At 45.0% G+C, this 23673-nt stretch overlaps 1 protein-coding gene across 1 annotated transcript in view; it reads right to left on the bottom strand.

Moving 5' to 3' along the window:
* LOC135115023 (guanine nucleotide exchange factor DBS-like) overlaps positions 1-23673 on the bottom strand; it is a 35688-nt gene that overhangs the window by 5692 nt on the left and 6323 nt on the right. The window contains exons 3-20 of the mRNA XM_064031450.1: positions 23282-23372; positions 22599-22712; positions 21666-21782; positions 16338-16511; positions 11770-11799; positions 8374-8499; positions 7617-7883; positions 6844-6957; positions 6079-6270; positions 5588-5794; positions 5155-5391; positions 2729-2863; positions 2342-2527; positions 1958-2149; positions 1664-1789; positions 1322-1519; positions 841-1115; positions 160-418 (exon numbers count right to left, since the gene is read on the bottom strand). Coding sequence (XP_063887520.1) covers positions 160-418; positions 841-1115; positions 1322-1519; positions 1664-1789; positions 1958-2149; positions 2342-2527; positions 2729-2863; positions 5155-5391; positions 5588-5794; positions 6079-6270; positions 6844-6957; positions 7617-7883; positions 8374-8499; positions 11770-11799; positions 16338-16415 — 2622 coding nt within the window. The 5' untranslated portion in view covers positions 16416-16511; positions 21666-21782; positions 22599-22712; positions 23282-23372. The remainder of the gene's footprint in view (positions 1-159; positions 419-840; positions 1116-1321; positions 1520-1663; positions 1790-1957; positions 2150-2341; positions 2528-2728; positions 2864-5154; positions 5392-5587; positions 5795-6078; positions 6271-6843; positions 6958-7616; positions 7884-8373; positions 8500-11769; positions 11800-16337; positions 16512-21665; positions 21783-22598; positions 22713-23281; positions 23373-23673) is intronic.

Below are 23673 nucleotides of genomic sequence, written 5' to 3'. Positions count from 1 at the left end.
AGAAAAAACAGATGTCAGTTAACTTCAATACTAGAATGAAGAGAAATACCTGTTGACCAATTCCTAAACACTATACCAACTCAAAAAAGTAAACCCTCAGCATTTTTTCTTTGAGATCATTCTGAGTTTGTTTTCAATGCACTTCAGAAACCAACTCACTTCTGTGCTCTCTGAGAAAGTCTCTTGGTCTTCCTCTTCATCTGAGGCTGAGTAGTCAGAAGACCAGCTCTCCTCCTCCTCCTCTGGGGCATCTCCAAGTGTTCCCTCAGAAGACCTCATGCTGCGGGTGGAGCGGCGGCTGCCCTCCCTCGCCCCATTGCCACTCTGCCGGCCCTCTGAGCTGCTGGAGCTGATGGATCCCCCACTGCCACTCATGCCATTGCCGGCCATGTCCCACGAGGCAGTTTGGCGCAGCGCCCTGTTGATAATTGAGTGTCACCTCTATACTGTAAGGACACTAGCAGCCACAGCACAGCCCTATCATCCACAAAAGACTTAATGGACATGGAGCATTGCTATCACCTAAACCAAAACACTTATTCTTGACAACTAAAAAATAAGAAATCCTCTATCACCCACAAAATTTCTCGCTACTAAGCGTGCTACAGCTCCAGTATTACATTCAAGAGGTGATGCTATTTTTATTTATTTATTTTTTTCTATGTAAGAGAATCACTGGCCTAGGGAGAGCGGAAAAAAAATAAATAACCCACTGAGATTACAGCCTTAAATAAAGAGACCAATGGATTATCTGAAATTGGAGGTTAAGTGTCTGGAAACCTCCCTCTTGCATGGATATCCTGAAAATTTTAACCCAATGTGAAAACAGCCATAAGAGACCTGTGCTGTGTGGTGGGTGAGAGCGGTGGGATCCTGATGCCATTGAGACTCGCACCCTTCTGGATCCTGGAGGAGTACTGCTTGATGTTCTCCCCCTTCAGGTACTCAAATTGGTCCAGCAACACTCTCTTGATCTCCTTCACCCAGGTCTCCTTCACCTCAGCAGATGGAGCCAGGATGGTGTGCACCTCCTGCCGCCCCTGAAGCCACACCTCAAACTTACGTATGTCGCCCTTGTTGCCATGCACACTCTCTGTCAGGCCAACCTGGGACATCTGCAGAAAAGTAAACTAAGTGAATGAATTCATTTTATCATTCTCTCTCTCTCTCTCTCTCTCTCTCTCTCTCTCTCTCTCTCTCTCTCTCTCTCTCTCTCTCTCTCTCTCTCTCTCTCTCTCTCTCTCTCTCTCTCTCTCTCTCTCTGTCAATCCATGAAGGAAATACTGGTAAATCTATCAATCAGTTAAGTTGTTGGACAGACCTTGAGGGCATTTTTGAAGTGATAAGTGGCACGGTCGGTGTCCTTTCCGGCCCGTTTGGTGAAGAGCAGCACCTTCTCGTAGAGGAAGATATGTCTCTGGGCAGGCTTGAGACGCAGCTCCCTCAGCCCCTTCTTGCCTTCATTCCACACACTGAAGGGCCCCTGCATCAGAAGCTTGCCTAGGTCTGCCAAGTTGCCCTGTGGGAGAATCACCACCAATGACACCACTGAAGCTCCATCACTTTGTAGTACAGGAACATAGCATGTTATAAATCACAGACACCACATAAACAAAACACAAGACATCATATAAACAAACTGTCAGTCACAAGAGCACCTTACCGGGAATCCCACAATGGCCACCTGGTGCATGGAGTCATTGAGGCACTTGAGTACTGCAAGCATTGTGTCTACAGCTTCCTGCAGCTCACGGCGGCCTTGGCTTCCCTCCACGCACTTCAGAAGGTCCTGTAAGAAGCAAACACTACATTGCACACCCCATATATAAACATATGTATTCAGTGCTACTTAGGTAATTTTTCTCTTTTCCAATCAATTTAAAGTTTTCTGGCATTTCTAACTTGAAACTGTAAAGAAATGCTACTTCTTTCAGTTCCTTATATAGTGGAGGCTGACCTTGAGGAGCAGCTGGTACTTGGTGATGCGCTGGACTGGCTTGAGGAGGTAGGCGCCAAGGGGCAGCTTGTGGTGGAGGCGTCGCTGGCACTCCTTGAAGAACGGGTTGGTGTCTCCCACCTGGCGCCGCAGCTCCTCACTCTGGGGCTTGTTTTGGCAGTACAAGGAATACAGACGGTGGAATGTGTCTTTCTGCAAAAGAACACAGGGCCTTGGAATTCCTCTATTTGGAACTTTATTTACTATTTTTCTTTCCTTTTCTTTTTGTATTCATGATAAGTTTGGGAGACAACATGAAATATCAGAATCTTGGAACACAAAAGAGCTTGTTGCACTTTCTACAGCAATAAACAATGGAAAAGAAAGCATGTCAATCTTAATTACCCTCTGGACAAAGCAGAGTCCGATCAGTTCAGGAGTGTTAATGCAGTTTTCAAGGTCCCTCAGGAAGACGTCATTGTGGAAACGAAAGATCTCCTCCATGTTGCCAAAGAGGAGATCACTCTTGCCGTAGAGGTTGACAGGGATCAGTGGCTGCATCTCGGGGTTCAACATCTCATCCTTGTAGCCCTGAGCACAGTGCAGGAAAGTGATGATGTTAATTTTAGCACAAAGGGAAGTGTTACAACAAAAAAAAAAAGAAAACTAGATATGAAAAAGAAAAAGGGATTCAGGCAAACAAAAATGTATAGGTTGTTTATGAACAAAATATGAAGTTTTGGGGGAAAGGAAAATTTTTGAATAGATGAAAGGAGAATAGAGGACACCCACCTTGAGGATGGAGCACAACTCAGACACATAAACACGCTCAGTGTCCAGAAGTTCCCTCAGGACATGGCCTCGCTTGGCTCGCATCGCCTCAGTGTCGCCAGTCCACTCAGGTGAGTCCCCACTGTCTCCAAGCTGCTGGAAGACACCAAAAATGAGGAATTGTTCATGTAAACCAAAAGCATCCATACAGCATTCCATAGCTCACTCTCCAGCCTAAGAGGGTCTACGGTTCTCATCCTTACTGAAGTGGTGACACATAGCGGTTACAGGAAGGGATAAAAGAATGCTGGCAAGCACTCTTCCTAAGATTTAGTCTGACCATGAAAGTTGTGAATAGACTTTTACGCTATGACTGAACCAATTTAAGACATCATCTATTTAGTGTTTTGATCCTTTACCTCGGTCCTAAACATTTGATCAACAGTAAAATTTGAATTTTCATGCTGTGTCATGATTTGAGTGGACAGTCATTGCCACACTGCAGTGAACACAACATTCTCAGCCTTTATGCTCCACGGTGAGGCAAAAAAGTGCTTTCTGGGAAGGCACACAATACATCCAATACTACCTACCATGTATTTCAACTCAATCTTACAGACATATACAGAAATACATCTGTGCATATAAATGTGCACTTCAAATCTTCAGGTTTTCATGGTGTTGAAAAACTTAAACATTGAATACTGAGTTGTTTCCCTGAAGAACATGTGCTGGATTATCATAATTCCCACTAAGCAATGTACAGTGTAAAAGGGAACAATTAGGTTATTTCTACACAATCCTGAACCACATTATTTCATTCATGCCTGGTGTATGTCTATCAAGTGTTACTCAACATCAACAGTTCATCTACCGTCTTACTTTACACAACTCTTATCATTAGGCTGTTAATATGAAAGAGGTTATAAAATAAAAGAAATTTGGTGCTGCAGGACAACGTCAGAATATCTTCCTGAAAAAATGCTGATAATGGAAGCTGGAATAGTTAAAAAAATGTGTAAGCAAGAGGTGGGACAAGTGTAACCACAAGTCTGGCCAGCCCAGTAAGGTGTTCAGGTGAAGGTCGGGAAGCGTCCGACGGCACACTCAAAATATTTACATCATTAAAAACTAATAAAAATCTCTCACAAAACTATGGTGTGATGAATTACACTACAAAATAGCAATTTAAGTGTAGAGAAAGTTGAGAGCTAGATATATTTCATTCTCTAAGACTCTATATACATCTGGTAGTGTTTACTGTGTGTGCCATGGATGGGGTGGAATGAGACAGGTTGCTGAGTCACCACTGCCTACTGACTCAACTGACTCAGAGGATACATTTCTAATGCTGCTCTGACCCTGAAGAAAGACAGCCATCCACACCAGCTGACTGAGTCTATTATAGATAGTGAATGGGTTACTCTTTTGACAAGACAATCCATCCCTCCCTTTATTCTTTAGTGTGTGATGAAATATATACGAGTTTAATTTTCTTCTTACAAAGTTGCATGATTTCAGTTAAGGCAACAAATAGGTGTATGTATAAAAGAAAAGAAGCAAGTATGGCTCAGAAAAGCAGGTGATGTAAGAATATTACTGAAAACTAGAGAATACAAAGATAATCGTTTTCAATATTTTCTTTATGGCAAGTGATGTGAGGGCCGAGAGCAACGGAGTGAAGTGCTGCTAGGCGGTGCATCCCTCTGTGGGGCGGACAGGCTCATCCACTTACTGTCGTTCTTGTTGCTGCCGCTTTGGTCATATTTACATGCAACAGATGAAGGTTGTGAATGACCTGCGGGCCAACAACATACAGACGGGTGGGTTCAGAGGGGAAGGCCTCCTGTCCCCTCAGTAACTCATGACCATATAAGCTCCCTCGCCTCACAGGGACCCTGTGCCCTGCCCCCCCCGGTGGCCCACAGCCAGGCACCCCCCAGACCACATTCTGGCCCAGGCAAACTGTTACCGGACGGGCCCGCCGCCTCACACTCTGGCTGCCTGGATGCAGCCGTAACATCTAGGCCGAAGGAAAAACTGTGGTCATTGCAGTGAGACAATTAAAGATTTGTTCTGGTGTGATTAAATTTCTGCTTCGCTTAATTATATACTCATATCTCTGATGTCTTCCTCCTTTTGAGAACTCCCCTCAAAAACAAACATGAAAGAAAAATCTTGATCTCTGTATTCTAAGCAAGCAGTCATTCATTCATGCAGCTGATTCTACATTACCCTTTACCATCACAAACATGTTCTAGGTTCAGCCTTTACACTCATTCTTTCACTGTGTCAATCACTATACTTTACTTTCTCTTCACATCTGGACTGCTTCCCTGGAATTTATTCCTTTAACTAATTCATTGCCTCACACCATCATATTGCAACACAAACACTTCACACAGCACCATCTCCTGGCATCACAACAAGTCACACACCACACTCACCTTGGGTAGTGTGGACGCCTTCCTCATGCTCTTGGGAGACTTGGGAAGGTCTGCATGGAGGGGAGAGGCAGGATGGGAGTGGGGTGTGCTGCTGGACTGGCCCTGAGCATGGTGCAGGGGGACAGCTGGCTCAGGGGTGACTGCATGCACTGGCCGGGGGAGGCGTGTGGCCAGCCTCTTGAGAGAACTCTTTCTCTTCTCACACATCATCTGCACATCCTCTATCCTCTTCAGCACCTGTAGCAGCCAAATTCATTTAATTAAAAGTCGGTACACAGAGTGTGAATTTCAAGTACACAGTAATGAGTGTGAAATTACATACAACAAAGTTATGTATACAGGATTGTTGAGGGTATGGTTCAATCTCCCAGCCTTGTTGCTGTTCAAGTCTCCATGAAGATGAGGAGAAATCTAGATGGACAAGAAATATTACCTGCTGCACGAGTCCCTTGGTTTCTGGAGTGATGACGTCCTCAAACATGGTCTTCAGTTCCCGTGAGCTGCCCAGGTGGCTGTGGTCTGAGGAGGCCATGAATTCCTCCAGCTCCCTCAAAGCCTCCTCGGCAAACTCCGGAGCCTGACATCTCTCTATCTGCTGACAGGCGAGCAGCTCCACACCCTCCGTGCACCACTTGTTGGCCTGAAATACCAAGGCACCAGCATTAAAAAGATATGAGATGCTGCATGAAGATGAAGAGAGTAATAGAGTGCACTTCTGTGATACTGAGGCAGCTTCATCTTGACTTTCGTGAGAGAACTGAAGGCAGATGAGAATGCAATACGTGACGGAGTAATGGATGAAGCAATAAAAAGGGCAAGTCATTACAGATCCACATTCAGGCAGTAAAGTGTAATGGAGAGAAAAAGAAAAAAAAAATACCACCTATTCCATACATTTTAAACCCAAGATCCTGCCTCACTCACTCTCTCAATACGCTCCTGAAGGTCCCGGCACTTGTGTAAGGTCTCCAGGCGGCGGGTGATGCGTTCCTGGAAGGCGTCCTTCATGCGCACCAACTCCACACATTTGGGCTGGATGGAGTCGACTGCATAGTGTTGACTCTCGATGAGCTGTGTGCCAATGATTCTCAGCTCCTCCGCCTTCTCCAACTGGTCCTGTGAGAGGGAAAAATGAGGAGACATTGTCAACTGAGGAATTTAGGATTACAAGGGACAGGGTGAGAAGATTGATTGATTGGTGCTATTAAAACATATGACTTCTGATTGGTGCTACTAGAAAATATGATGACTAGTGACTGATTGGTGCTATTAAAACCTACAATGACTAATGACTGATTGGTGCTACAAGAACATATGATGACTACTGATTAATTGGTGCTATTAACCCTTTCACTATGGTATGCAACAATTCACAGCACTAAAAGTAAGGCATGGAATCTTTATAAACATCTACAAGAAAGAAATAAAAAAAAGGAACAGATTTTGCAATTTCTAGTCCATACAGTGTTTGGAGGTGGATGAAAAATAAATGATAGCTCACAATGTCTGATAATTAAAGAATGATGCACCAAATAGCAATGAAAGGGTTAAAACATGATGATTAGTGACTGACTGGTGCTATGAGAACATATAACTAATGACTGACTGGTGCTATGAGAAGATTTGACTACTGACCGACTGGTGCTATGAGAACAAGGTCACATGACACCCAGAGAGGACGAGACTCACGGCAGTCATCATGTGGAAGTCCTGTGCCTCGGCCAAGAGCTGGTCCACGTGCACCACTGAGTCACCCACCTCCAACATGCCACTCAGCTGCTTCAGGGACACTTCCAGGGACGTCTGTTGGCAGGAGTATGTAGTTTTAATAACCGTAGTTTACTAACCCTCTTCCACTGTTATATTAATGGGCCATATTCCAAAACACTTCTGCTGCACCTCCACCACATTCAATGGGGTATATAGGTTTTTAAGGGTGTTTTTATGGTTCTAGTGATGGATTAATGTGATTTCTACATTATTAACAGGAGAAATACTTTTGAGAAGTCACCTAATCATATCTGTGACCTATGAAAATAGTCGTGGTGAGAGACTTGTTTGTGAATAGAGGCCATTATGATAAATGACGGCATCAGAAGATATCACATGTCAGATATTTGCAACTGTTACTTCATAATGGGAAAAGGTAGAGTTGTAATATATCAAAACAAACTAAAATTACTCTTGGTGGGGAGATATGATATTCTGGTTTACCATCAAAAGAAAAGGATAATAATAGTAGTGGTGGTAGAATTATTATTATTATTATTATTATTATTATTATTATTATTATTATTATTATTAGTTGTAGTAGTAATAGTAGCAGCAGTAGTAGTTGCAGTATTAACAATAAAAAAAAAAGACAAATAATAACAGAAAGTATCCCAATTCACCTGTGGTCTTAACCCTTAAACCCAAAGCAGTAGAACGCCACCATACACCTGCAGAGACGATTAACTCACCTGCAGCTCCCTGAAGTCGATCTCGAAGCGCCTGAGTTGCAAGCACTGCGTGAGGCGCCCTTCATGTCTGGTCCAGAATTCATCAAAGGTCCTCTCTGTCTCCTCCAGCTGCACCAGGAGCCGCTCCACCGCCGTCACGTTGATCAGCTTGTCAGGACACAGGCGGGCGGACCGAGGCTCTCCAGGTCGTTTAATGCAGTTGAGCAGTGTCTCCCCGTGGCGTGAAGCGGACAGCAGGTCGTCCTTGAGCACCGTGTACTCCGCCCGCTGTGCCAAAGTGGTGTTAGTGCTAGTGGGTGGGCTGTGCTCATGAATTACACTTAGGATACGCTCGCTGTCGCCGCCGCCAAGACTAAAGGAGTGAGGAGGCAGTGTTTGGTGAGTACATGCAGTGATCGTGTTGTCGGCGCCGCTAAACCACAAGCAGACGATTCACACGTGTATCCAGTCCTCGTATCCCCACCACGTGATACCTAGCACACACACACATACACACACTTATAATAATCAAGCAGGATTCAAACACGTGACAATGTATATCTGTTACCTGAGGACTTCACCACAAACCACCGGGAACACACACACACACACACACACACACACACACACTACACCATTAACTCGTCACAGCGGAGATGGAGTAGAAAAATGAGGATGATAGATGACAAAACGAGCCTAAAAATAATCACGGTTCTATGGCCACACGTCTCACTAAGCAGAGCGAAGAGGAGACACACACGAGCACCCGCACACTTACCTGGGAGCGAAGCAGTTCCTCGGTGGAGTTGACATCATTGGGGAACTCTGTCTCCTGAAGCTTTTGCGTGAAGGCCCGGAGGGAAGCGCTGATCTCCTGAGTATTGGCGCTGAACTTCTCCACCGCCTGCAACCAGAGGGAGGTGCAGGGTCTTGGTGGCAGGGTTAGGGAGCAGGGAGGGACGAGTAAGCAGGAGGGAGAAGGGGAGACTACGAGAAAAAGGCAGGGTCTGAGTGGATATGGGAAGTTAGGGTAGACATGCCGCCACTGGAGAAGAGAAGACAGTCGATGCTGCTGATAAGACAACCTAGTTTTTTGCTTCCCTCTCAGACTCCTCAGCGCGTCAGGACCATTTTTTTCTCAAGGTGGGTGAGGCTTGCTACCCTTGATCAAACCACCGGTACCTTGCCACCACACCACCACCCTTCTTTCCAGCTCGGTCACGCCCCTCCACGCTCCTCCACCCATTTTAAGGTGTGTAGGGAGGACTGTTAAGGCGCTGGAAGGGCGTGGACGAGCCTACCTGTGATTTTTACACCTGAAGGAAACTTTTCATTTTTTTCCCTCAACTGACTGACTTTATTGACTGACTTCTCTCCTCCATGCTCAGGCTGCGGTGAGGTGGTGTCCTTGTCACCACCACCACCATCACCACACAACGTCACAGTCCCTGCCCACGTCACTGCCGGCGGGAGGGAAGGACTACACACTCCTGACGAGACTGTAGGGCAGGAGGAGGCGGCAGGAAGCACAGACGAAAGGAAACCACTGGTAGTAATAGTAGTAGTGGCAGCAGCAGCAGCAGCAGCAGCATTGGTTAGCGGTAACATTAATACTAGTACAGCACAAGTAGTAGTAGTAGTAGTAGTAGTAGTAGTAGTAGTAGTAGTAGTAGTAGTAGTTGTAGTAGCAGTAGTAGTAGTAGTAGTAGTAGTAGTAGTAGTAGTAGTAGTAGTAGTAGTAGTAGTAGTAGTAGTAGCATGGGCAATGGAGGAACAACACACACACACACACACACACACACACACACACTGCACGAGGTTTAAAAATACATAGAAAAATAATGTCAAATACCTGTTTGGGGATGGTTAAGAAGGCGTGTCAAAAATATATGCGTATAATTTATATTTACATATATGTACACACACACACACACACACACACACACACACACACACACACACACACACACACACACACACACACACACACACACACACACACACACAAAGAGTTTACACTTTTATATAAACGTCTCGTCTTTCTTAAAATGAAGACAAAATTGAGAGAGAGAGAGAGAGAGAGAGAGAGAGAGAGAGAGAGAGAGAGAGAGAGAGAGAGAGAGAGAGAGAGAGAGAGTTCGTCTAATCAAAACAAATGGGATGTGCACGCACGCACGCACACACACACACACACACACACACACACACACACACACACACACACACACACACACACACACACACACACACACACACACACAAGCCTTCTACCAAGAAACATCTAAACACACTTGGCACAACACATTCGCGGGTCACAAAGTCAAGGTTAAGTAGGGAAAAAAAAAAAAAAATCAGATCATAATGCACAAATACACGTCAGGAAATGTGCGATGGAAGAAAAAAATACACAAATCCATCCATCGCACAACACATGACCCTGAAAAAAAAAAGGGAATGGGAGGAGGAATAGGAGGAATAGGATGAAAGGAAGGAGAAGGAAAAAAGGGAGCAGGATTTAAGGGTTCAAAGGGACGGTTCAAAGCGGCACCAATCCCTAAACCTAAAAAGGGCAAGAGGGAAGGGGGGAAAGGGAGGATAAAGGGAAGGATATGGGAAGGAAAAAGGAAGAGGAAAATACGAGCATAAAATTATATCACTATTGACGTCACCAACGGGGGAGGGGGCTGGAGGGGTCCCATACAGGTGCTGGTGTGGGGAGGGGGAGCATACATAGGGGAGGGGGAAGGCCGGACCCCCAATAAAGGTTTCCCCAAAAGTGACGCCCGATTTCAGAACTCAAGGAAAATATATAAATAACTTAGGAATTGAAGGCGCAGGACGGTGTTGAGTCGAGATCGATGCTGAGATGCGAGGCCGATAAGGGGAGAGGTAAATGAAGCCTCTCTCTCTCTCTCTCTCTCTCTCTCTCTCTCTCTCTCTCTCTCTCTCCGGAACGCGACTTTCTAACCGCACCCAATCAACATCTCTCGTCTTTCTCCCTCTCCCTCTCTCTCTTTCTCTCTAATCTCACCAGTATATACAGGTTAAAGCCAGCACGAGTACTTACAGTTACAGGGAATACAGGTACGGGTATTACAGGTGTACCTTCCCACGGACACACCCACGCACAGTCACAAATAGAAGTGGAGTGAATATTTAGCTCCACTCATATTGTCTTTTGCATTTTCCTTCAATTTAAGACACTCTTCCTTATAGTTTTTGCATTTCCCCTAAATTCAAAACGCTTTTCCTTATACTTTTCCATTTCCGCTCAATTCGATACTTTTTTTTATTTTTCGCATTTTCCCTCAATTCAAGACAGTTTTCTTTATACTTTTGCATTTCCCCTCAATTCAGTACACTTTTCCTTATACTTTTGCATTTCCGCTCAATTCAAGACACTTTTTCCTTTAGAGGCTGGCAGGTTCAGAGGGTTTTTTATTTATTTATTTTTTTTTACTTTTATTATCCTTGGCCAGTCTCTCACATAAAAAAAAAAAAAAATAAATAAATAAATAAATAAGTTCTTTGATCAGCTGACAAGTCTCCAAGCAAGACTTGATCCAAGGAATTTTTGAAGGAAAACAAGGAAAGAAAAAAGGAATTAAATGCTAAAGTTGACACGATTTCTGATCACGACTATAATGTAAACTGAAAATAGTTTACGTTAGTCCCGGTTCTTCATCTCCCTCGTCACGCCGCAGCCGACCGGTGTGTTTCAGTGTAATAATGACATCAATAACGACCTCGTAGTCTCATCAGCGCTAATCACCTCGTTCGTAACTTGCCCGCCGCAGCAGCAGGGTCTCTCGTTAAGGCAGAACTAATTAATGCCGTGAGTGAAGCAAAGGCATTGTCAAGCTGACCCGAGCGAAGGCTGTAGTCGGATATTTGCGGCAGAGAAAATGAGTAAAAAACGAGTTAATTAATAATGAGGATAGAAAAAAAAAGGGGGGGGAAATAATAAATAATTACATCTTAGTCTTCAAACTGCCTCAGGATTACGGACATCAATAGAAAAAAAAAAAAACACGGAACATAACCGTACGAAAAAAAAAAAAAAAATCTAAAGAAAACCAAGGAGAAAAAAAAGTCCTTTGGTGGGTGCCTGGCCTGCCCTCCTCCCTCCCCCCCGGCCCCAGCACCAGCCGCCGACCCGGGGCCAGCACAGTACCTGCTTGAGAGTGGCCACGGCGTGTTGGATCTGTCGGGAAAAGAGTTGCTCATTGTAGAAGCGGTGGAGGCCTGGGCGGCGCTGTGTCAGGGGAGCAAGAGAAGGGGCGCCGTTAGACTCGGAGGAGGAGGAGGAGGAGGAGGAGGAGGCTAAGGCAGAGGGCGACAAAGAAGCGAGGAGGTAGGCTAGGAGGCGATTTAGGAACTGGGCGAGGGAGCAGGAGGAGGAGGAGGACGCTAAGGTATAGAACGCGGAAGTCGAATAGGAGGTGATTTAGAAGTTGAAGGAGGCGGAAGGACGAGCAGGAGCAGGAGGAATAGAAGGAGGAGGAGGAGGAGGGAGGGGATTGGTAGGAGTAAGCAGGAAGAGCGTGGCCTTAAGCAGAACTCCATAAGGATCCCAGGAAGTCCCTCGAGGCAAGGGCTTAAGAGTGCATCAAGAGGAGGCACTGAAGGGACCCCTCCTGCGCACACCACCTCGAGGTCCTCCTTCGTCAGGTGGTGAGAGGGGGAAAGGTGACGTTCTGCAGGTGCGTCAGGCGAGGGAGGGGCCGGAAGAGAGAGCGAGGTAGTGATGGAGTGAGGGAGTGAGAGGAAATCCGTCATGGCTGGGAGTAATGAGAGAGGAGTTAAAATTTATGAGGTCGTGGAAGTGTGACGGGAGGAGGAGAGAGTAACTAAGTGTGACGCGGAGCTGATCATCAATGCAAAGTGTGACGGGGCAAGGCAGGCAGGCGGACAGACACACATACATGGGGGAGAGGTGGGGAAGGGGGAGTGGGATATATGACAGGAACGGAAGTGGGTCAACAGGTTAAGGAAGATCAAGAGAGGTCAAGGAAGGTCAAGAGAGTTTAAAGTCACGGTTATGAGGTTAAGACGAGGGGAGTGAGCTGTGAGAGGGAAGGACAAGGTGTGAGGGAGAAGTGCCGTCGAGCTTTCAGTGATCTACAGGTGAGAATACAAGACATCTGTGCCTTATGGTGGAGAAAAGAAGCAATGAGAGGGTCAGATGAATGGTAAGATGTAGAAGAAACACAGCAAAAAAAAAAAAAAAAAGTCAAAGAAAATTAAGGAAAGAAAAAAGTATTACACGAAATATGAAGAGGTAAAGGAAGTAATAAGAGACAAAATGATGAAATGAAATGAAATAAAGAAGGTTAAGAACACAGTAAAATGAAAAAAAAGAGAGAAAAAAAAGAAAACATAGAAGCTGGATAGGGGCATGATAAGTAGGAAAACAAGAGATAAAACAGCAATAATAAGAATAAAAATAAGAAAATGATAGGAAGCAAATGGAAGGATAGCATGATAAGGACACAAAGAAGAAAAGAAGAGAAATCAAGAGAGAAAAAAAGTTAAAAATACTAAAAAATGAAGAAGAAAAAAGTTGAAAGTATATAAAGATGAAATGAACAAGAAAAAAGAGATAGAGGTGATGAAGGGTGGAGATGGGGTGCCACGTAAAGGGTGAGGACAGGGAGAGGCATGGGCAGGGCAGGACAGGGACTCACCAGGTCTGCTCGCTATACTGAGAGCTGCCTAAGTGAAGGGGGGGAGGCCGCGACAGCCCCACGTAAGGGTAGGGAGGGATGGGAAAAGCACCGCCATCCCGTCTTTCCATTCCATCGTCTACAAATTTTCTCGCTTCCATAAATAAAGGAAATCAAAACAGTCATAACGAAATGAAAGTCTTGCCATAACGAAATGAAAATGTTGTCACAACGAGGTGTTGTCATAGCGAAAATAAAACTCTGTCGTAACGAAACGAAGATTTTCGTCATAACGAAATAAAAATATGATCATAACGAAACTAAAATTCAGTCATAACGAAATTCAAATATTGTCATGGCAGAACTGAAATCTTGTCGTAATGAAATATTTTTTTTTATCATAAGGAAATCAACTTGTCACCAACTAAACTATAATAATAATAATAATAATAATAATAATAATAATAATAATAATAATAATAATAATAATAATAATAATAATAATATAATAATAATAATAATAATAGTAATAATAATAATAATAATAATAATAATAATAATAACGTTCATAGAAAGAGGCACATATATTAATTACCAAGCTTTTATCTTAAATAAGTGACTATTAAAAAAAATGATAAGTGAATGGAGTTCTTGTACAAATTATCAACAAAATATAAATAAATCAATAAATAAAAAAAAAAGTCAAAATTTACGACAACGAAACATACCGAAAAAAAAGACACAGAAAAAAAAAAAAAGCTTCCCGATTTTATTAAAGAAGTGAACAGTAAGGAAGAAAATGTCAGTGTTTTCTTCCATTACCACACACAAAAAGTCACAAAACACAGGAGCCTGAAAAAGAAAACTGAGAAAAACAAATGTAAATAAAAATATTCTACAAGAGATTGAAAGATGCTGAAAAGTTGTAAACAGCGTGTAATATTTCAATGGCAATAATAAAAGTAGTAATAGTAGTGATGATGGTAGTAGTAGTAGTAGTAGTAGTAGTAGTAGTAGTAGTAGTAGTAGTGGTAGTGGTAGTAGTAGTGGTAGTAGCAGCAGTAGTAGCAGTATAATAATAATAATAATAATAATAATAATAATAATAATAATAATAATGATAATAAAAATAATAATAACAAACTCAGATCGCCTATTTAAATGTCTTTGTTTTCATAGATAGAAAAACGTAGAAGGTAAAACAAACTGTAGACAGGTGTGTGTGTGTGTGTGTGTGTGTGTGTGTGTGTGTGTGTGTGTGTGTGTGTGTGTGTGTGTGTGTGTGTAGAGGTGCGCCTGTGATTTAAAGAGAGAGAGAGAGAGAGAGAGAGAGAGAGAGAGAGAGAGAGAGAGAGAGAGAGAGAGAGAGAGAGAGAGAGAGAGAGAGACAGGTGGTGACGTGCAGGTCAAAAACAGCGGCAGCAATGGAGGGAGGAATTATGGGAGGGGAGGGAGGGGGAAGGGAAAAGTCCGGCGCATGGAGGGTGGGGGGGGAAAAGGGGGTAATGGAGGGAGGGAGGGAGGGGGAGGAGGGGAGGGAGGGGAGGGGGCGGCGCGCCTTATCGCTCCCTGTTTGAGCAGCTGCCGCCCTCGCATCGGTCATGACTTTGTTTAAACATCATGATTAGCACCACATTAATGAAGCATTCACGTGTATAACAAATAAATGAAGGAGTAATCACTGTGAATAAAATAAAAATATATATATATATAAAAAAAATATATATATATATAAAAACACCAGAACACCAACAGAAAACGGAACACAGCGCACCACCTCAGCTTCTCTCGGGACATTGCATCATAACCTTTAGGCGTCCAGTTCCTCGTTTTCTCTGGTTCCCTTGACTCATCTCCATAGGACAGACACGACTACACACTGACACCAACACTGACGCCTCGTGGGTGTAATGACAGCACTAATACTTCAGGATAACACCGATTACTAGGTACTAATTAGCTTAAAAAAAAAAAAAAACACGACTTACTGAGCGACTGACTGCCTGACTGACTGGTGGGAAAGTAAAGGTTATTACACTAAAAATTATGAGCTACAGAGAGAGAGAGAGAGAGAGAGAGAGAGAGAGAGAGAGAGAGAGAGAGAGAGAGAGAGAGAGAGAGAGAGAGAGAGAGGAAACAATAATTTTCTTAGAAGTTACCCACTTTTCTTCATCTTATTTATAACCACACTAACTGAACCACAAAAAAATGCGGAAAATACTTTGGACTCTCAATTTGGACTGAACCAAGGCAAAGGCTCCACTGACCTAACTCACTGACTGCCAGAGAGGAAAAGAGCAAAGAACACAGAGAGAAAATAGTATAGTGAGGTGTTTTTGCGTCACACTAATCTGACACGTAATGGGTTTAGAGGAGGAGGAAGAGGACGAAGAGGAGGAGCGGGAGGAGGAGGAGGAGGAGGAGGAGGAGGAGGAGGAGGAGCAGGAAGAGGTAAAAAAAAAAAAGAGAAAGAAAAGGGACAAGGGAGAGAATGCAAAGCTGAACGAAGGAGAAAAGAATGAAGAAGAAAAGTTAAAAAGAACTAGGAGGAGGAGGAGGAGGAGGAGGAGGAAGAAGAAGAAGAGGAGGAAAGCAACAGTAAGAGCTAGAGGGGAAGGAAGAATGAAGAACTGCATAGAAGACAACAGAAAGAGGAGGAAGAAGGGAAGAAAATGAAGACAAAAGATCACAAAGGACAGCCAAACAGCAACAGACATCTAGGCTGTTTGGTGACTACTGGACAAGGAAGAGAAGGAGGAGGAGGAGGAGGAGGAGAGGAGGGGGACTTCCTTAACTGACCATAACCTTACTAACACCTAAACTAAACCAAACCAAAATCCCGAATTGCCTAACCTTCATCACCGAGGACGAAGGGAGGGAGTCAGTGAGGGAGGGAAGGAGAACCCGACTGGAGGAGGAGGAGGCGGAGGCGGAGACGGAGGCGGAGGAGGTTGAGGAGGAATAGGAGGACCGAACCGAGCGAACGAGTCACCTCTTAGCGAGCCAGCGAGTCGAGCGCGGAGGGAGTGAGTGAGGGGAATGAGAGCCACGTTGTGTTTGACCTGCAGCCACTCACCTGAATCTGCAGGATATAGTCGCTCGCCACCACCGCCTCGTAGTTGTGGGAGGAGGCGATGTCGTGCACGAGATCCATGACAGTGCGAGCGTGAAGCACCGCCGCCTCCTCCGTGCCAGAGAATAAGCGCCGAGGGTTCCGTGCCCCGACCCGCAGCCCTCGGTCTCTGTCCCTCTGGCGGCGTGAGGCAGAGGCCGAGGGAGCAGGCAAAGGCAGGCAGGCCGGCAGGGAGGCATAGAGGGGGGAACGGGGAGTTACGGTCGCTCGTGTGTGTGTGTGTGTGTGTGTGTGTGTGTGTGTGTGTGTGTGTGTGTGTGTGTGTGTGTGTGTGTGACAAGGAGGAAACTAGAATGAGAAAAAGAACGAAGGGGAAATAAAAAAGGGAGAAAATAACGAAAATCTATAACATTGTATGACGCGAGAACCAACAAATGAATGAATGGTAAGAATAAATGAACTCTTTTTTTGTTGTTTTTACACAGTGCCTTTTGCTTTCGTAAATGAACCAACGTCTCGGCGAATGGCGGACGTCAAAAAAATAATAATAAATAAATAACTAAATAAATAAATAAATAATAAAACACAAGACTCCACGGAAACCAAACGATAAGAAAATATTGAACGAAGACCACAAACAACGACAACGATGGTGACGATGATGATGATGATAATAATAATAATAATAATAATGATACTAATAATAATAATAATAATAATAATAATAATAATAATAATAATTATAATAATAATAATAATAATAATAATAATAATAACACGGAAAAAATATTACATTTGCAGGAATTATTATTATTATTATTATTATTATTATTATTATTATTATTATTATTATCATTATTATTATTACTATTACTATTACTATTATTCCTCACAATACCCGCGGTCAACACTACTAAGAAGGTCAAACGCCAAACTAAGCCAAGTCAAAAGGTCACAGGAGGTCAAGGTCACAGCCCCTCGTCCTGACCTGGGCTTTGTTATTTAGTTCCGTGAAGCTGGAAGAGAAATTAAAGGTCTTTGGGGGAAACAATAAGATCAACAGGTAAGATCTGCCACATTCCAGAGCTGCAAAGGTAACTGGTTGATTAGTGAGTTAATTAAGGTGAGGTTAATTACAGGTCAGGTCCTCAGGTGGTGCTCTTGTGTCCACGTGGCTGCCTGAGACCTTAAAGGGTTAAGGGAAAAGGGTTAATGGTGTAAATAAAAGGGTAATTAAGTCAATGGATAAACAAGGGACAGCCTGGACAGGGTAAAAAAAGGGAAGGTAAGGAAGTTAGTTTAAAATGTTAATGTTTATTTTTTCTTTTGACTGATTTATTGGTTCTTTTTTTTTTTTTTTATTTGGCATGCTTTGTGTTATTGTCCTTTTTTTTTCACACGTGGTCGTAACTCATCACCACCACATCACAACCACTGTCACCATAGCATCACATCATCACAACCACTGTCACCATAGCATCACATCACTGTCACATCATCGCAGCTACTGTCATCACATCATCACATCACTGCCACCACATCATCACAAACACTCAGCACATTCACCACCACTACCACTAACTTGTACTACCTTCCACGTCTGTTTTAGCGCAATTTATCACCTGCACCAGCACCACCACAGTGAAGACACCACCTCACTCATGTAAGAGTAACCACAACCACCACCTTCACCGCAACCAACACTGCTCCTACCACAACGCCCATTTCAACCACATTAACTACCTTCACTAATACGACCATGATTAGGACAACCACCACAACACCATTACCACAACTAACATTCCCTGCACTAACCACGTCCATTCCTACACCTCCACTAACAACAACAACAACAACAACAACAACAACAACAACAACAACAACAACAACAACAAAAACAACAACCTCCTAACACAGCACCTTCAATTTGCTTAACCGGCGCCTTGTATTTTCGTTGCAGACATTCAATATTTTCCTTAGTTCCTCCTTAACACCTTCAGGTACAAGGCGGGTGTCTCACCTGGGGGAGCAGCGGGGCTTCGTGGGGTCTGACTGGAGAGGCGGGGCGCTGTCTTCTTAAGTATCGTCCAAGACAGCGGCTGGCGGTCATTACAAGGTTCTCTCCTGTAGAAGCTCTTGAGGAACCGATCTCGAGGCTCCAGAATGAGTTAAGCCATCGGTACGCAACGCCACTGTCCCGACTGTCTTCTGTTTTCCCCGCCTGAATCTTCCCCGAGTCTGTCTTCATCTTCGTCCCTTCCTCTCTGCCGCTCGGTCTCCTCTGCATGGTCTGTGTCACCATCAATCCCTGAGTCACTTAGAGAGGCAGTCTGGCTCACTCCCTCATACTCCATGGACCCCTCACTCCCATCACTCCATTTAGCCTCATGTATGGACTCCTCACTCCACTGCGACTCCAAAAAGAGCCTCTCGTTTCTTGCATATCTGTGGTAAAAAATTTCACTCCCCTCACTCCTGTCATTCCAGCTGTGTTCCAGGGACGACGTTTCACTCCCGTCACTCCAACTCAAGTCGTAGAATGAGCCCTCACTCCCCTCACTCGGCGTCCAGTAAGCGTCCTCCCCGTCATCACTCCAGCTGGTGTTCAGACCGAAGTCACTCACGCAGGTATCACGCTGGTCGCCTCTGCCTCTTCCCGTCATGCCCTTCAGAGGAAACAAGCTGTGAGGGGCGGCAGGTGCGTCCCCCTTCCAGCACCACCAATCGGCAGCCTCGCAAGCCACTAGACTCCGCGCGGTTGGTGGAGAAAGTTCATGGTTATCGTTGTGGCAGTAGTTAGTGGAAGGCAGAGCAATGGGACGCCTGAAAGAGGACCGGGAGGAGTGCGTGTGGCTTGCCGGTAAGGACACCAGCTGGGTTTGCACCGAGGACGTCCTATTGAGATTCCTTCGACGGGGACGCGAGGATGTAGCTGGCGAAAACACTGAAGAAGATACTGATGAAGACACTGATTCGCACCACGACTCCTTCAGCGCTTTCAGGTTCCGTGTCTCAGCGCCTTTGACGAAGAAGCCACGTGGGGTGTGTCCTCGGCAATGTGGAACGCAGGGAACTTGCTGCAGCTCCCCTGTGTCACACCCTTGCACGGATGGGAGTCGAGGCGCGTCTGGGGGCGTGAGAGGATGGGCGGCGAAAGAGAAGTGATCCTGGTAGCCAATTGATGTAATGGGGACTGGCCTTGAAGTGCCTCTAACTTTATCCCCTTCAAACACGAGGTATTTGAGACGCGAATCATGATTGCATGGCGTCGTCAGCGAGGTGGCGACAGGTAGGGTGGAGGCGCTGAGTGAATGATGCGTTTTCTCGGCGGAGGAGAGTGAAGAGTCCTCACATGATGGGTGCAGGATGGAGTGGTGGCGGGACAGCCTTCCGTGAGTGGGTGGAGGAGGGCAACCGTGGTACTGGTAAAGTGGATTGATCATCTCGACAGGTGGGGAAGATTATTCAATTCCTCTTCCAACCGGAGACAACAATCACGTCTATCCTCATCCCTCCCTTGTGACGGAGAGAATGGGCGATACGATTCTGTTGTTTCCTTTCCTTTCCCTTTATTCCCCTTCGGTATGTGCCTTCTCATTCACCATTCCCGGAAGACACGTGAGTGGGAGACAAAGGCACCGCTACACAAGACAACACACAGCACAGAAGCAACAATACAACACAGGTACACAGCACAGCCTCCGGGACGCCGCACACCACCACATCACCACCACATCCAGGCGAGAGTGAGCTGGCGAGGAGCTTTCCCGACTGTGACAGCACACGCTACACTTGGTACACTCTCTCGGCGGCAACGCAGCACACGCCCCCGCCTTCCCGTCACCCCAGCCAGTCATCCACGCCTCGAGCATCCATCCACCTACGTAAACTCTCCACCCACGCATCCTTCACCAGAGTCTCTTGATAATGAAAACATCCACACTTTCTAACTCTTCATCGTAACGCTCAGTTCTCTCTAGCGCTGTGACATCCCCGCACACACACACACACACACACACACACACACACACACACAAGAGCACGGGTTTCACCGCACATCCAACCAAGCGTTTCCAGTCATCTCTATTTTCACCATTTTGAGGATACTGGTGCCGCAGCTTTCCTATACGACTCCTCATCTGTGCCTCATCTGTGTCACATATGCGTGTTTCCCTCCCTTCCTTCCCCTCCCACTCGAGTCTTCCCTCTTCCTCCCATTCATCCTCTCTTCCTTCACCTTCCAGAATCCCTCCCTCAGGAATTGTAAATAGATCCCCCCCCCCCGCTCTCTCTCTCTCTCTCTCTCTCTCTCTCTCTCTCTCTCTCTCTCTCTCTCTCTCTCTCTCTCTCTCTCTCTCTCTCTCTCTCTGGTGTTTCCTCTTCCTCCCATTCATTCTCTCTCTACCTTTCATTTCCCTTATATGATTCTTGCCTTAATAAAAGATTCTCTCTCTCTCTCTCTCTCTCTCTGCTCTGCTTGTCGTCATATGTATCACTCAATGACATCTCCATTTCCTTTCTTCCTTTCCTGCACCAGACTCACTCATCAGTCTTTCCAACGCAGCGATCGACTGGCCGTGAACTTCTCTCTTGTGCCTCCGTCAGTATACCTCAGCGCTTCTCTCGCTCCCCAACGTCGACGAAGGGATAAAGGTGCAGGATAACTCAGTGCTTCAGGACGTTTCTTTGAGGATACGACCTTGGAGTTGGTGTTTCTTGTGTAGGAGTGACTGGGTGGTGGTCTGTTCCTGCCCAGCCTGATGCCACTAGTTTAATTTAGGGCAACATTCACCACGACTATTTTTAAAGGCCACGGAGATGCTTAGCCGGGTTTTCAAGAGTGTTTCTCCTGTTTATAATGTAGAAATCTTGTTATTCTGTGACTAGAACCGTAAAAACACCGTGAAAAACCAGTGCCACTTCAACTAGAGCCTATTGAAAGTAGTGGAGGTGCTGCGCAGTGTTTCAGAATACTGTCTTCAGAACTACGACCCGAGAATGATACGAGAATCACGACCATAATCAATCACCATCACCATTATAATCAGTCACCATCACCATTACAATCACCATTACAATCAGTCACCATCACCAACACAATCAATCACCATCGCTATCTGCAGGAGGAGGAGAGAGAAAAAGCCAATCTACCACGTGAAGAGAGTGAGATTAACCCCCCAGGTAAAGATAAAGGGGATAACACGAGGTAGTAATCAAGAAGCAAATACCTTTCTAATTATCCTCACCTGCGCAACACCACTCGCTGAGGAAACGAGTACACTCATCCCTATACACACACACGCACACACACACACACAAGGAGGTACTCACCACTCTCTGCTCTATCCACTCATCGTGATTGTAAGGGATGCAGCCGTCCAGGTCCTCCGTCAGTTGGTTTTTGTCTATGTAATCGTGAAGGTCCGCGACGCAGTTACACACCACCACCTGCAGGCGACCAAGGTGCACACGAGTAAACAGGTGAGCAGCAGGTGAAGTAGTGAGGTAATCAAGTAGGGAGTTTGATAATATTAAACAAAATTATGAATGAAAATGGGAACTAGTATTTTTTTTTAGGGATTCTAGTGCCCTTAGTCACAGCCCGTCTTGTATACAATAAGTAAATAAATAAATAGAGTCTGGAAATAGGTAGGTGTGTTTTGTAAAGGGACTGCCACGTGTAGGTCTGATGATTTCATGGTGTTTCCCTCGTTTTCTAATGTTCTTAACTTCATTCGTTTTCACTTCGGTGTCTATTTGTGTGTTCTAATAAGAGGATTAGTTACCCACGTACTATTAAGTGTAGGTCTTAAAGTGTGTGTCTGTAACGCACCTTTACTTAAGTCCCCTGAAGTCTGTTACTACCACTTTTTTCATACACTCAATCGCCTACTCACTCACTCACTCACTAACTCACTCACTCGCCCACACGTCCACTCAGTCATTAATCCACCCACTCATTCACTCTCTCATCTATCAACACACTCATCCACCACTCCACCCACACATCCACTCACTCACCCGTCCACTCACTCATATCCACTCACTCACTTACCCGTCCACTCACTCACATACTCAACCACCCACTCAATCCCCCACCCACTCATCCATTCACTTAATCACCCCAACCCACCACTCCACCCACCCACCCACTCAATTACCAACCCATCCACTTATCCACCCACTCACCCACCCCACTCTAATCACCTACCCGTCCACCCACACACCCACTCCACTCACCCACCCACTCACCCGTTCACTCACCCGAAATTTAAACTCGTCGCGGAAGATCTTATTGGACACTTCCGAGATGGCTTTCTGTAGGAACCCGACAGGCCTGAGCACGTACGCCACGGTGATCAGTCCGGGGAAGAAACCCTGCAACACGCAATATCATTCCCTCCGTCAGGTAAACGCTGGCTGCAACACAAGCTGGCTAACACTCCAGTACATGTTACGTTATTTTCTAACACACACACACACACACACACACACACACACACACACGTTCTTCAAAGCCATATATTAATGCAAGGCAATGCACGCAACACACTCAACACACTTTAATGCAACACAAATTATATAACAGACGCATTTCTCATCACACGCAACAGCCATACACACGCATAATTCCTTCCTAATACTGCAACACAAAAGAACAAGATAGGCAACACAAAGCAACACGCTTCAGTGCAACACAAAAATAATCATACAACAGATATAAACATTTCTCACCACACGCAACACACATACACACACACATATAAAATCTTTCCGAACACTGCAACACACTTCAATGCAACACAAAAAAATAATCATACAACAAACACATTTCTCATCACACACAACACACACAGACACACATTGAAAGATCCTTCCTAACACCGCAACACAAATGAACAAGACACGCAACACACGGAACACACCACATACGCAACACAACTCACCGATATTTTGAGGAGAACAGTTTTGACGGAGTTCCACTTGTCATTGCGCCTGTCTATGACCAACACAAACCCCAAGTCGGCGTCCTGAAGCCTGCAACACAAGGACCAATCAGCGGCGAGAATGGTGTCCTCTTAACCAATAGAATGCCACCATCGTGAAGCTCAACAGCCAGTCAGGGAGCGAGTTTATTTTTATCTTTCATTTTTTTTTATTTCAAGGAATGCTAGAAGTAAATATTTGTGTTTTTTCTTTCTTTTCTTTCTTCTATTCCCTCTTTCTTTCCTTCTCCTTTTCCTCTTAGTCTTCCTCCTCCTCCTCTCGTCACTGTCGCTCATTTAATAATCTTCCAGTGTCCTAAAATAGTCTCTCTCTCTCTCTCTCTCTCTCTCTC

The sequence above is a fragment of the Scylla paramamosain genome, chromosome 28 (genome assembly GCF_035594125.1).
Source record: "Scylla paramamosain isolate STU-SP2022 chromosome 28, ASM3559412v1, whole genome shotgun sequence".
NCBI lineage: Eukaryota > Metazoa > Arthropoda > Malacostraca > Decapoda > Portunidae > Scylla > Scylla paramamosain.
This window is presented reverse-complemented; position numbering and strand designations above follow the sequence as displayed.